This window comes from Meriones unguiculatus, chromosome 2 (assembly GCF_030254825.1).
Source record: "Meriones unguiculatus strain TT.TT164.6M chromosome 2, Bangor_MerUng_6.1, whole genome shotgun sequence".
Classification (NCBI taxonomy): domain Eukaryota; kingdom Metazoa; phylum Chordata; class Mammalia; order Rodentia; family Muridae; genus Meriones; species Meriones unguiculatus.
Genome location: NC_083350.1, coordinates 17,956,752 through 17,971,943, shown reverse-complemented (window position 1 = coordinate 17,971,943; position 15,192 = coordinate 17,956,752). Strand labels below are relative to the sequence as shown.

General features: G+C 36.8%; 1 protein-coding gene across 2 annotated transcripts in view; it reads right to left on the bottom strand.

Moving 5' to 3' along the window:
• Window positions 1-15,192, bottom strand: part of Dcc (DCC netrin 1 receptor) — a 1,165,274-nt gene that overhangs the window by 322,079 nt on the left and 828,003 nt on the right. For both annotated transcript variants that reach the window (XM_060377064.1, XM_060377065.1), the window contains exon 9: window positions 5,204-5,358. In XM_060377064.1, coding sequence (XP_060233047.1) covers window positions 5,204-5,358 — 155 coding nt within the window. The remainder of the gene's footprint in view (window positions 1-5,203; window positions 5,359-15,192) is intronic.

The following is a 15,192-nucleotide window of genomic DNA, read 5'->3' as shown; positions in this document are numbered from 1 at the left end:
GCCTGATAATACTGCAGAGAAATTACACACCACAAAAGCAAGGGAGAAAGGGCAAAGGTTTAGCAAAAGGAAGATCTAATCAGAGGACACTTGCCTTCATATAAATCAGGCTTTTTTTATTCTAAGCTATTATTTTATAAACTCAATCTTAGACTGTTGATCTCTCTAAGTGATCACTACACAATGCATGTGCTTGTAGAAATCATTCTTGATGATTTATATTGCAGACATATTTTCATCAGGTTGCATTCCTTGCAAACACATTTTTTTTTTCTAATGGAAATGATTACTCAAGTAAAATGAATATCTGGACATTAAATTTGTATAAAAGCTGTGCAATGTTAGTATACGATTACTACATCACATTTGGGAAACCATCAGTAAAAGCAGCAACTAAATATAAACCCAGATCATATCTGCTTTCAAAAGATAAAATGTTTCTGTTAGTAAGAAATATTGACAAAATTTCTCCTCTCATATGTGTCAATTCTAGCCACATAATGAAATACAACTTGGTACATCCTCTAAAAATACAGACAGTAGACTTTTTTTTTAATAGTGGAAGTCGAAGAAGCTCAGACATTTTGAGTATGCCATCCTCACCATTTCATGTGTTATTAAGTAATCTTAGTGATGTTTTTATATTGCTAGAATGGAATTGACTGCATCGTCTATCAGCTATGATAATGCAATTTATTTACCATAATGTTTGTAATAAATGTAACAAGTGAGCTGCATAGTACTCAGTATAAATACATTGAAGAATAGTAATTTAGCATCTGCTTTCCAAAGGCTATTTTGTATGCACAGGCAGCTGACATAGGCTGAACTGAGCCTGTCTATCCAACTACTCAGGAAAAGGTGAATAAACCAAAGAACTCTCAGAAACAGAGTCAAGTCATAGTGTAATCCACAATGGCAAATGATGTTCACACTACTAGAGACCAGAGGCTATTGAAAATGACTTGCTATGAATAACAACCAAAACTGAAGAGAATCCAAAAGTCCTCATGGCTCTTTAATGAAAAGGTATTCAAGGCTGAAAAGCACTTCTAAAGCAGAAGGAATCTCCATTTTCATTGTTTTGAGACAGATATCTTTACATGTAACAATATCACCAATCAGTAACATTCGAGTAGATACTTTATGTTCTTAAATTGCTTCATCATAGTTTGTGCCAGCTGTTAAGTAAAGCATGTTTATAGGACTTAGGGTCTGGTTTATGTGTTTGTTTCTTTGTTTTGCAGTACCAGATGGAACCCATGCCTTTGGGCATGTTTCAGTTCTCCAACACTGAACTATAGTGCTAACTCCATTTTGTTGTTTCTGAATGGTAAGGAAGGAATGACACAGAAAGCATGATGTCAGTGCTCCTGTAACAAAGCATTGATCTGAGAGGCGAGTGTAAAACGATTAAGCATTAAGAAATGAACCCATGGTCACCTCTTTATCATGCTCATGAACAGACATACAGCTCTGCTTGTGTTCTACTGAACAACTTCCTGTAAGTTCTCTTATTGAGGAGGCTTTGGTATTAAATATTTGCACTGCTTACTTCCTCAGGAAGTTTCCAAGTTCTGTCAGTACTGTTACTATGTTGCATGCATATTCCTTTGTAAGTGTTTTAAATGGCCTGGAATAGTATTATGCACACAGTGGCCATTCACAAAATACACTGTACATTTTATGCCACTCTTTGCATCTTCTATAGTTCAGGATGTCTGTGGATACACATAGCTATATATGTTAACTTAAAGTAATAGTCACATTAAAATAGCAGACCACATATCACAAGAAGTGTTCCTATGAGCAGTCATAGTCAAAATATGTTTTGGTTTCCTGATTTCAAATCATTAGTGCTTATACAAAGCATAAGATAAAAGACAAAAGTAACCAACAACAATAACCAAAAACAAAAGTCTCACCTCACTTTTAAAGTAGGAAGTTTTAAAAGAATATTATTGAGAAAAGGAAAACATGGTGTTCATGGTTAGAAAGCCAGGCTGACTTTCCCAGTTTTATCAGAAATGTGAAATGATTGTGACCAGTTGGTCTTGCATAATGTGTGAAAAAAATTCTAGAAAACACTAAGATTAAATATGGATAATTCAGATATTCCAGAGAAATATGATCTTCTAAAAGGAATTATAGTCATGTTTAGATTTCAATATTAGAATAATGTATTAGCATTTTTTATTTCTAATTTTGAAGTGTTTTTATAGTTAGCATGCTTAAAATAAAGTGTGTTGCATATACATGTTATATATTGAGGAGAGTAGAAAGGTAATATATTATGTACTTAGTATGTATATTACATATATACATATATATATGTATATGTTAAGTTCTAGGAATGAGAAAAAAATTATTGACTCCAACTTTGCATTAAATATGGTAGAACATATTTTATCAAGACTAGATTTGGGTGGGTGAATTTATTTTATTTTCCTTTACATATTTTGTGGTGTTGAAAAATAATTTCCATCTGTTCTTCAATCTTTACTTGAATTCATGACAATTCTCCTACCTCGACTTCTCCCCAATTGTTGGAATCATAGGCATGAGCTGCCAATCTAGCCATAAGTATTTTTAAAATACAATTAGACATATAGATATCGTAGATATTTAAAGTATAGTTAATGTATATATATAATATATATACATTAAGTTTATATAATGTATAAACTTTATTTAATCAATAAATAAATAAGTTTATTTAAATAAGTTTATTTAATCAATAAACTCAAGTTTATTGATTAAAATACTAAATAATCATAAAAGCAAACCAACTCTATATATGTGAACTGTGATGGTTTGAAGGACAATGACCCCTATAGGCTGACATGTTTTAATGCTTGGTGGTCAGTTAGTGGAACTGTTTAGCAAGGATTAAGAGGCATGATTACGGTTGTGATGGAGGAGGTGTGGCCTTGTTGGAGGAGGTGTGCCAGAGGGGTGGGTTTTGAGTTTTCACAAGCCCCAGGCAGTCTCAGTGTCTTTGTCTCTGCCTGCTATCTGTGGCCCAGGATACAAATCACTCAGTTTCTGCTCCAGCCCATCCTGTCTGCCTCCCACCATGATGATCACAGGCTAACCCTCTAAAACTATAAGAAAGTTAAATGCCTTCTTTTATAAAAGCTGCCATGATCATCATGTATTTTCACAGCAATAGAACAGTAACTAAGACATGAATATAAAGAGTAAGTCAGCAAGGAAACTGATGACTTAAATATATTAACAATGTGATTTAGTTGTCAGTATTTCTTTCTTTCTGTATTTTGATGCATAATCTTACTTTTTGTAGCACAGGATAGACCAAACTCATGATACTCCTGCATTAATCTTCCAAATGCCGGAATCACAGGTATGTGCCACCATATCAGTTTTACCTAGCTACTTCAATTTTTTATTACATTTATTTATTTGTGTGTGTGTGTGTGTGTGTGTGTGTGTGTGTGTGTGTGTGTGTGTTTGTAGGTGGGTATGCATATATCACAGGTCAAGCAAGGATAGATGTTGGAAGACTATTTATAGCAGTCAATTCTCTCATACTATCGTGTGAGGAACAGGGATAGAAACTCGGGTTATCAAGCTTGATGTCAAGGCCCTTAGCTGATAAGCCATCTTTTTGGTACTTTGTCTAGTGATGTAAATGAGTGAAGCAATACAAGTTTCCTAGGAACAAATTTCTGGGAGCAATACACACTATGGGCGCAAGGCCACAAAGGTTGCCTGTCCTCTTGTTTAAAATAACTATGTGGAAATAATGGCTTTGGTTGTCCTGAACTACTTTTAAATATCCAATAAAATGCCTACATGTTTTCATTTACCCCATGATCCTATCAGTTACCTACATGATTCTTCTCAAGATACTCGGGCCCTTACTATCTGTTGGAAATGTATATGTCATGATGCTTTTGATGTTACCATATGGAATATTGTTTTCATAAAGCAAATATTTATGTGAATATTAAGGCTTATTCACTTTTGCTTTCATGAATGATTATTCTATATGGTCTCTGTAATAAAGGCTAGCATGAAGAAATGTGTAATTCTTTCCAAGGGTCAATCATCTACAAGGATTCAGATTCTCTATGGTCTTCAAATTAGTGATATCACAGTCCTTAGAAGGTCAGCCACTTCAGTTTTGAGACAGGGTTTTTCTGTGTAGCTCTGGCTGACCTGGAATTCACTCTGTAGACCAGGCTAGCTTCCAACTCACAGAGATACATCTGCCTCTGCTTCCCAAGTGCTGGGATTCAAATCAAGCATCACCGCCACCCATCAAAGGTTGATTTTTTTTGTCTTTACTAGTTAAAGTGTTTCTAATTTGTATGTCATCTCCTTCCAAAATTCAAATTATATTTACATTAAACAGAGATTTTCAAAATATAAATAGGAGTAAAATACCATAGAGTTACTATTATTAATTGGAAATGAGGAGCTGGAATACAGTATGTGATGTAATGTTCTTTATTTATAAATACTCCTTCAGTGAATTTAACTTTTAGATTATGGTGTTTTATTAAATATAAGTTGACAAACTGATGGTCTGTAATTTTCCCTTAAACCAATCTGGAAAATGTATAAGTAAAGCTTAACAAAGCAGAGGAATGTTTCAGTTTGGAACTCAAAACATAGAAATTTTTAAATCTCAAAGTGTTAGTGTCTTCATCCCATTTGTTTGTGATATGCATTTTAATACAGTGGTTAGATTTAGAGGATGGTGTACTACATAGATGCAATTGCATATGCTCCCGATGCTTTGATTCTACTTCTGGAGCTTCTTGAGTATATTTAGTGCAGGTTTAAGTTTTTAAATAGGTCTTAAGATTAAAAGGTCTATGCCATTAGGCTTTTTTGTTCTTTAATATTAGACTTCATAGAAAATAACCAGTATAAAAAAATAATGGAAGAAATGCTGATGAAAAAGTGTTAGGTAGGGTAAGCTGCTTCTTGGAAGATAAGCGTCTGGAAGACTGGGATGTATTATGTCTTTCTAGTTCATAATTTCCTATTACGGTTTCAGTAAGGCCACTGTCTCATTAAAATGTCAGTTCACTTTTGAAAGTGCTCATGTTCAATGTGTTGCTACAAAATCTCCCTTCCATATTGTCACCTCAAAAGCTTCTATAAAAGGATGCGAGGATATGATAGATGAGTATAAATGCATTTAAAATTGCCCTTCCATTTTCATACTCACACTCAGGCTGAGTGGCCACCTTGATGGGCTGAGAACTCTCCCCAGGTCCCCACTCATTGTAGGCAACAACTCTGAAGGTGTACATGGCTTCTGGTTTCAAGTTTCCCACAGTAAGCTGAAGGGACCCAGGCTGGGTTGTATTCAAAGCTCGCTCCCTAGGAAATCAAGTTGAAGAGAAATATTATCTTAAAATGAAAGCATTAGCCCAAACTTTGTTTAGTATACAGGGGTGTATGCAATTTTGACTCTGGGATAAAATTTTAAAATGTTAAGATTTGTTATGAAAATAAAATGAATGAAAAGGGCTCAAAGGAAGAAAGACATTGCAAAGCTTGAGCATGTCTAAGACATCATTCTCATTGCAACTTGCAAATTAAAGTCTTGTTACTTGACAGTTTCGAATTTAGAATTAAAAAGTCATGACAAGGGGCAGTGTGCCGGAATCCTTATGGAAGAAGAGAGAGATAGAAAGACCTGGAGGGGACAGGAGCTCATCTAGAAGAACAACAGAGCCAAAATACCTGGGCCAAGGGGGACCTGCAGAGACCAATACTTCAACTAAGGACCATACATGAAGAGGACCTAGATGCCCTGTTCATAGGAAGCCCATTGGCTTCTCAGTTTCCAAGTGGGTTCCCTAGTAAGAGGTTCAGGGGCTGTCTCTGACATGAACTCAGTGACCAGCTCTTTGATCACCTCCCCCTGGGGGTACAACCTTGCCAGACCACAGAGAAAGATGATGCAGCCAGACTTGATAAGACCGGATAAGCTAGGGTCAGATAGAAGGGAAGGAGGTCCTCCTCTATCAGGGGACTAGGGAAAGGGCATAGGGGGAGAAGAGGGTGGTTGGGTGGGACTGTTTGGAGAAGAGAGTGAGAGCTGAAGAAGGAATACAAAGTGAATAAATTGTGATAAATAAATATATCAATAAAATTAATTTAAAAAATAAAATTGCTATTTGACTAAGGCCGAGGATCTGGCTTGCTTCCATGTATGTGGACCTATCTACATTGTCCACGTGGCATGCTGAGGTTGGCTACCAGAGGCTATTTAAGCTGTGGGCTGGCTTTCCCCAGGGTCAGATGATTGTTCAAGGTTCCTGAATAAACTGCATTGAAAAAATAAAAAGTAAAAAAAAAAATAAAATAAAAGTGCTAATAAAATAAAAAGAAATATCTGCAATCCAGACAGGAGAATGCATTATACAAAATCCAGCAAAAGATAGAATTCAAGGTTTTAATAACTCCACTTTGTTAGTATTGTCAACAAATTCACTCATGCATTTTTTTTGGGGGGTGGGAAAACAAAATGCACATGAGAAGCATTTGTTTACATATAGAATTATGGTTCCTATGGTTATTTTAAGTTCAGTTACGGGAAGAAACTGCATTTATCTTCTCATACAAAACTGATAAGACACATACGTTGCCTTGCCTTGTTCTTCAGACTGTGTCCCCACGTGTTCAATAAGCTGACCAACAAAGACATTTCTCCTATCGGAAAGAAAAGTGACTCTACAGAGCTTGGGGACATTTATAGCCCATCATTAAGGATGAAGAATTCTGTGGCTGGTGACACTGACATTCAACAAGGAGAAGCAGTAAAATATTTTTAAGGGATAATTCTAGACCTTCTTCACCTGCTCACTGACCCTTGGCACATAATTGATTATGTAAAGTTAAACAGAAATTCTGAGACTGTTGGATTGTGTTATTCATTTTATTGCTAGACAATATTTTTATAACTTCTCACAGGGATTTTATGTACATGTTAATTTTGTTCTATAATTGAGTTTTGTTCTATATTTTGGACACATTTAAACTGACACCTGTTTTTGTATAATTACACATTAGATTTTCAGATGTTTTCTTAAGCTTCAAAGAACATGAGTGGTGATTCCTGTGCTGTATATATTCATACTATCCAGTAGAAACCAGTTAGCTCAACTTTAAATTACCTAATATTTCTTCCTCTTCTTCTCTCAATCCTCCTTTAATAAGAACAAAATTTATCAATTATATCATAGGCAAATTACAAGTCTATAAAAGAATTGTTAATAATTGAAAAAAAATTTCTTAAGTTTTCCAAATACATTGGATACTACAGAAATGCAAATCAAAACCATACTGTCTTTCAGACGCCCCTGTGGTAGGCTCCTGCCCTGTTCCCTGATTTCTCCCTCTTCTGACACCCATCCAGTCTGCCTTTCTGAATGAGGATTGATCTCATCTTACCCAGCCTCCTCCTTTTTTCTTAGCTTCTTTAGGTGCACAGATTTTAGTGTGTTTATCCTATATTATATGTCTAATATCCACTTATAAGTGAGTATATACCACGTGTGTGTTTCTGCTTCTGGAACACCTCACTCAGGATGATCCTTTCTAGGTCCCACCATTTATCTGCAAATTTCATTATTTCCTTATTTTTCATTGCTGTGTAATATTCCATTGTATAGATGTATCACAATTTCTGCATCCATTCTTCAGTTGAGGGACATCTGGGTTGTTTCCAAGTTCTGGCTATTATGATGAAAGCTGCTACAAACATGGTTGAGCAAATATCCTTTTTGTGTACTTGAGCATATTTTGTATATATGCCTAGAAGTGGTATAGCTGGATCTTGAAGTAGCACTATTCCTAATTGCCTGAGAAAGCACCAGCTTGATTTCCAAAGTGGTTGTACAAGTCTACGTTCCCACCAGCAATGGAAGAGGGTTCCCCTTTCTCCATGTCCTCTCCAGCATATAGTACCTAGCAGGATATTGAAGCAGATGCTGAGACTCATGAAAGAAGGAGGAGATGAAAGACCTGGAGGAGACAGGAGATCCACAGGAAGAGCAACAGAAACAAAAAATCTGGGCAAAGGGATATTTTCTGAGATTGATACTCCAACCAAGGACCACGCATAGAGATAACATAGAACTCCTGAATAGATGTAGCCTATGGTAGCTCAGTCTCCATGTGGGTTCCCTAGTAAGGGGTACAGGGACTGTCTCTGACATGAACTCAGTGGCTGGCTCTTTGATTACTTCCCCGTGAGGGGGAAACAGCTTTACCAGGTCACAGAGGAAGACAATGCAACCAGTCCTGTTAAGACCTGATAGGCTAGGGTTAGATGGAAAGGGAGGAGAACCACACCTATCAGTGGGCTGAGGAGGGGACAAGGGAGGAGAAAAGGTAGAGAAGGTGGTATTGGGAGGCGACAAGGGAGGGGGCTACAGCTGGGATACAAAGTGAATAAATTGTAATTAATAAAAAATAAATTAATAATAAAATACATAGTGTCATTGGTGCCAGCCATAGTGGCTATTATTAAATAGGCAAAAATAATATTGAATGAATAGAAATAGAAGGCCCCTGTAGTCATTGGAGAAACATTGTTCACAGATTTATCATATAATTTCCTGCTTATATTCCCAAGAATATAATTTTTAAAATGCTGTCAATTACCAATAGGCATCCACACTCCTGTATTTATTGCTACACTTTTCACGATAGCTAAGATATGACCAACCTAGATGTCCATCATGTATAGATGGTTAACTATGTGTGTGAATACACAGTAGACATTATTCAGCTATAAAGGGGGGGGGGGGTATAGCCATCAGTCTTTAGGAAAGTAGTTAGACCTGGAGATTATCTTCAGTGACATAAATGAGGTAGAAAAGGTGAATATCTCATGTTCTTATACATGGAGTCTAAAAAAATAGCATTTTATCTAACTATAGAATACTAGAGGTTAAGCAAGATGGATGCAAGAGATTTGGAGGGAAACTGTCTAGTAGTTACCAAAATATTACAGAGAAGGAATAATACACTCCAGTGTTAGGGCGGGCACAATTCATAATATTCTATAAAATGTGTTTTACAAATAACCAAGAAGTCAGTGTTCAAAGCCTTAGTGATGGTTAGTTTTTACTGTCAACTTGTCACAACCTAGAGTATTTCTGTCCTAGAGAAACTCAACCTGAAGAATTGCCTCCACAGGTTTGTCCTGTGGCCATGACTGTGAGCTATCATCTCTGTTGATGATTGATGTAAAAGGCTTCAGCCCACTGTGGGTGACTCAGCCCTAGGCAGGAGAGTGTGACTGTACAAGGAAGCTAGTTATGAGGCAGAGTGAGCCAGAGGACAATCCAGCCAGGAGAGTTTTTCCTTAGTTCATCTTCAGTTCCTGTTCAACTTCTTTCGAAGTTACCTGGCCTGGAAGTAGAAGATGAATTAAACTCTTTGCTACTCAAGTTGCCTTTGGTGATGGTGTTTATCACAGCAACAGAGAGCAAACTAGCTCTGCCTATGAATACATTCTAATGATAAAAGAGAGAAATATTCAGTCTCCTTTTTTGATCAGAACACATTGCGCTTCTGTACTGAAGTTTGACACAATGCCCATAAACATACATACTTATGAGTTAATCAAAAATGACAAAACAGGTTTAAGAAGATAAAAATAATGCCAACAATCCCCATATTTGATCATTATACATTTTGTACATGCAACAAATTATCATAGGGCACTGCAGAAATATGTATGTTTAAAATAAAAATAATCAATGCTAACAAGAAAGTGAAATCTCTTATTCAGATGTCACATCCTGTGTATAGCTTGCTAATGTGAAGCGCATGAATGTGACAATTTTTTGCAGAACTCCTTTCTTGACTTTATAGAATTAGCTACTTTATGTTTTGTCAGTCTTTTAATATAGGCAGAATTCCTCGATCATCATTCCTTTATAGAGCCATAAGTGAGATTTAGAGATACATCTTCACCAAAGGATTTGCAGCTTAAAAGGAGTGACATTTGGAGCTCCATCCTCTTGCTCCAGGATCAGGGAAACAAAGAGCCTATTTGGGTCTTGGTTACTAGTATACTTGTTGTCTTAAAGGCAAAACTGGAACAATGAGCATTTGGAAATCATTGTGAGAGATGTGTCTCTCATATACTGTGTATCATACGATGGTATTTGTTCTATACTCTCAATCACTTTAGTGGCCATCAAAGCTGAGACCTGAATGATGGACATTTTGGCCATCAGTAGGGAGAGAAAGTGTTCACTATTGGCCCTGTTTTACACTTGCAAAATGGTTTGGATAAAATGGGTATTATCTAAATCATGTTAGGACAGCCTTGAAATAGGCTTCTTCAAAGTAATAAGGTTTAAAACATGCATATGAAGGCCTGGAGACATGGGTCAGTGGTGACAGTGTTTCCTACTCTATCACAGGAAAAGAGTATAAATCCCAGATCCCAAATCAGGTGGCCCACAGGTGCCTAAACTCCAGTTCCAATTGATTCAGTGCACACTTTCTGACCTCTGTAGATACTAACACACACACGCACACACACACATACACACACACACACACAGAGAGAGAGAGAGAGACAAAGACAGAGACAGAGAGAGAAAGAGAGACAGAGAGAAAAGCAAGAGAAAGAGAGAGAGAGAGGAAGAGAGAGAGAGTAAAATAGAAAAAGAGAAAATTTGGATATGGTCAATTATTACCTCCCCCTGAGGGGGAAGCAGCATTACCAGGCCACAGAAGAAGACAGTGCAGCCACTCCTGATGAGACCTAATTGACTAGGATCAGAAGGAAGGAAAAGAAGTCCTCACCTATCAATGGACTTGGGGAGGGGCATGCATGCAGAGGGTGGAGGAAGGGAGGAATTAGGATGGGAGGAGGGAGAGAACCACAGGGGGATACAAAGTGAATAAAGTGTAATTAATAAAGAAATAATAATAATAAAGAATTCCCAATAATGAAAATATCGCTTACATTCAAAGAAATTGGATAAACTTTAGGAGAGAAATATTTCAGATTTCCATAATCTCGATCAGCATCTAGCTAGCTCTCCCAACCAGTTGTAGCCATATTTATATGTAAGATATGGTCACTGAAGCTGGGTCTGGTCCTGCACAACATTTGCCCTCAGGTCTCAGGAGACAGTCGGGCAGTTTTGTACAAGTTTGAGATCAGTCCTGATCTACAGAGAAAGCTCCAGGCTGATGAGGAAGTTATAAGGAGATCCTGTCTCACAAAAGTAAAATATTTGCTGATAGGAATTACTGACCCTTCAACTTCACATGAAGTGGTTAGAAAGCAACTTCAGAAAAAGTTCTTTGGATTTTATATGTTACATGCAGACAGGAATATCTCATGCTTGATATGCCAGCAATTCTGAGACACCTCTACTTCTGCTTCCCTTAACAAACGCTGATGCAACTCTGTACTGTAGACTCACAGTAGTTTAAGCAGTGATTACACTTAAAAATTTATGGACTTATTTTTTTGAGCTTTGTTTTGTTTTGTTTTGAGATAACACCTTGCTATGTAGGAAAGCCTTGCCTGCAATTCCTTATGTTTAGCAGGTTGTCCTCAACTTGTTGCTGCACCCCAGCCTCTTTATTTAGTGCAGGACTGCACTTAACATTTCAATTTTATGTGCCATTTTTCAAAAGTATGCTTACCATGTCAAAATAAAATCCCAATGAAATGTCATACAGACCATGTATGTCAGTGCTGAACTGAATTTGGATGGATTTTTTTTTAATTGTTGTTTTGTTAATTTGCCTTCTCCCCAGTTTTCTTGGGTGCTAAAATAGATACTATCCACAAACAGTGTGAAAGAATTAAATAACTAAATTTGGTATGCCATTGAGGCAAAACGTGGCAAGCAATATGGAGTCTTTTGTTTTACTATTAAATCAAAAAAGCATCACAACATCTTGGGAAATGTTATATGCAGTTAAGGGAAAACTGCGTGAAGAAGTTTTGCACATGTACTAACAACAACCAAAAAAGTCATCAATATTATCTATATGATTAATATTAATCTGAAAACTAAATAAATACTTAACAGATGTTCATAGGTAATACTTCTATAGCAAACATGATAAGATTTCTAAGAGGGTGGGTCCTTGATGACAGACACCAAGAGAAAACATGAATCCCTAAGTTCTACACTATTGGCCTGCTCTCCAATGACACTTGTGGTTCCTACTGGGTCTTTACTCAGAGATTGTGTGTGGAGCTCATTTGGCTGAAGTTAGGGGAGCAAGTAGCCTGTGTATTCTAGAATCAATTTGCCATATACTTACTCACAGAATCCCCAGAGAATGAGGAATGAAGCCTGATTCTTCTTGTTAGAAAGCAACAGTAGAAAACTTGCCCTCCTTATTATTGGGGGTTGGGGTGGCAAGGAGGTTGCTAATGAGGACACTTATTTCTTGCATGGGCAAAGCTGTCTCAGGTGACCTTAAACATTTCCGCTTCATGTGTAGTTACAGCTTTTCACAAATTCTTGCATCTAATGAATCTAACTGTAAAAGAGTGAACTTTGGGTCAGGATGTAATCTAAGAAAGCCTCTTTCAGGAAAGGGACAGCTCTTAGATCTGTTCCAGGTGAAAGGATGCTATACCAAGTTTTAAACTTCCAGATAGCACAGGCAGATCTTGTCATTGTCATTCCTTTTAGTCCTCTCTCCACTCTGGGAGGGAATTTTGTTTTTGCTCATTCACCTGAGAAAAATAGACTCTACACTGGCATGGGTGTGAATTCTTCTCCCTTTGAAGAGTGAGAATTCAGTCCCCTTGGCAAATCGAGAATGCTGCTGAGGTTGGGAAATGAGGAAATATGGAAAGAAGAATCCTCCAGATAACACATATTAACAGCAAAACACGGTTGCTTTTTGAGGGCAAAGCGAACAAGGTAGCATGATGTGCATCCTTAGGACATTAGCATGGAGACAGAACTCTCCTTCCGTTACTTTTATTATAGGTCAGTATGTCTGGAAAGAGTTCCTGGTGTGGTTGATGCTTGCAATCTAACCCTAATTGCTCCTCCTGTTTTGTCTTGCTCATTGACTTTCATAGTTATTTCTACTTTCTATTGGCAATCCTCGTTTTAACACATGTAATCTGTCAGTTCATACCCACTGCTTGTGTCTTGTCCTCATCCAGCAGCTGACACAAGCTCACCTTCTGGAGACAGTCTAGAGTCTCTCACACTGCAGTCCAGTTGTTGCACACTCCTCTGTGAAAAGCCTACTTGTTCCACAAATCCACTCTCCTTCTGGTGTCTCTTACTCTGCCTTTCTTCTCATGTTTTGTGCTTTCAATGAACTACCATGCAGCTACCATCTTTTAACTTATGATCCCTTGTTTCAAGAAAAATATTGTTTCAAGTGATATTCAATTAGGATCCGACTGAAATGCAATGTCCTATCTGTGTCCCATCCACTCTCCTAGTTCCAGAGAGATTAAGCTGTGTCTCTCCACATTGTCATTACTCTTGCTTTGTACACTACATACAGCATATAGAACATACTTTATAATATATGTCAATGCTCATAATGTCTTATTGATTCAGCTGGGGATTACTTTGAAGAGAAGCCATATCACATCCATGCTGGATTCACAATTGCCATACATACTCTATTAGTGTGGGGAATAGCTAGGCCACTAAGACCCAAAATGTTTAAGGTAGTATAAAGAGTATTTAGAAATACTAAGTGATCATGTACATAAAATATCCACATATCCATTATTTTAGAAATTCCTAGACATTTGTATTTAATTCCACATTCCATCCTAAGATTGGGTCATATTTCCTATATTACTTCATTTTCCTGAGGGTGGTTGTATTATGGACAAAAAAAAAAAAAAAGATTGAAAGCTGCTCAAAGACTTTCCAGGCTCATGTTCTATATTAGGAACAGAACAATCATTTTTTTTCAGCTGTTTTTGTTGTTGTTTTGTTTTGTTTTGTTTTGTTTTCTGGCATATGTTAGCAGAATTCAGAACTTGTGTTTTTATGCTTCAGCGATAAGTAGAATTTGAAGATTAGACTTGGTTCTGCTTTTAGAGATTTATTTGTAACTAAAATTTTTCTACTATATAAATATATTCTGCTTTACCTAAGTGTTCTGGGTGATAACATTTAGTTATAATGGTTCAGCAACAAATGCTGTCATGAGGTGCCAAGTACCTAATTAGTTGCTTCCAGGAAGAAGAATTACATTAATTCTTTTGTAGCAAAGAAACTGTATTTTAATGAAAAAACTTTAAGCAGCTCCTTCTTACCCAGTTTCTTTTCATTTCTGTCCCTTCAGTAAGTTTAACTAGTGCAACAAGCCTAGGTTGTGCATGTCTGTGGTTCAAGGTGTAAGCACTGAGGTTAGAGGCACAGGCAGGAAGATGATGGGTTCAAGGACAGCAGAGGTTACATGGTAAGGTCTTATCAGAAAAATAGACTAAAAAGCACAATCATAGAAGTATTTCAAAACTTATGATATGCTCCTTATGGAATATGACTCCAAATGAGAGCAATAATAACCTCCAAATAAGGAGTCTGCAGAGATGGTCCAGCATTTAAAAGTACTTGCAGGTTTTTCAAAAGGCCCAGACCATTTCTCAGTACTCACATGGCTGTTCACAAGCATCTCTAACTCAAGTTCCAGGAGAACTAATACTCTCTCCTGGCATCTGCACCTGGCACACATGCACATATTCATATATGCAAAAAACACTTACACACGTACAATATAAATCCTTCACAAAACTATATGCAAGTGCTGTGGTCCTTACTCTCAAGGAATAAAAGAATTTTGGAATTAATGTTACTTTTCAAAGGAGAAAAGGTTTTTGAAAAAGTCACTACCAGCAACTCTGATGAAAAATAAAGAATATTTTTAAGGTGGTTCAGAAGGTCTCTTAGTTATTAATTAAAATGTGTTCTCTTCTTGATTTGTGAGAAGCACTCTCTGGTTCCAGGCTTTTAAAAACTATGTTTACTATAAATCTTTTTTCTTGCCATTTAGTATTCATTCAAGATAAGAGTTAAAGAATACATTGATATTAACAAGAAATTAAACAGAATTTTTGTAGAAAGAAAGATTTGTCTTAAGTTTGCTTAGTCTCAGCATCTGTCTTTACTGTGAAACAGGTGGATTCTTAGTTGTTAACTGACTCTGTCTTCCAGGGTGAGACCA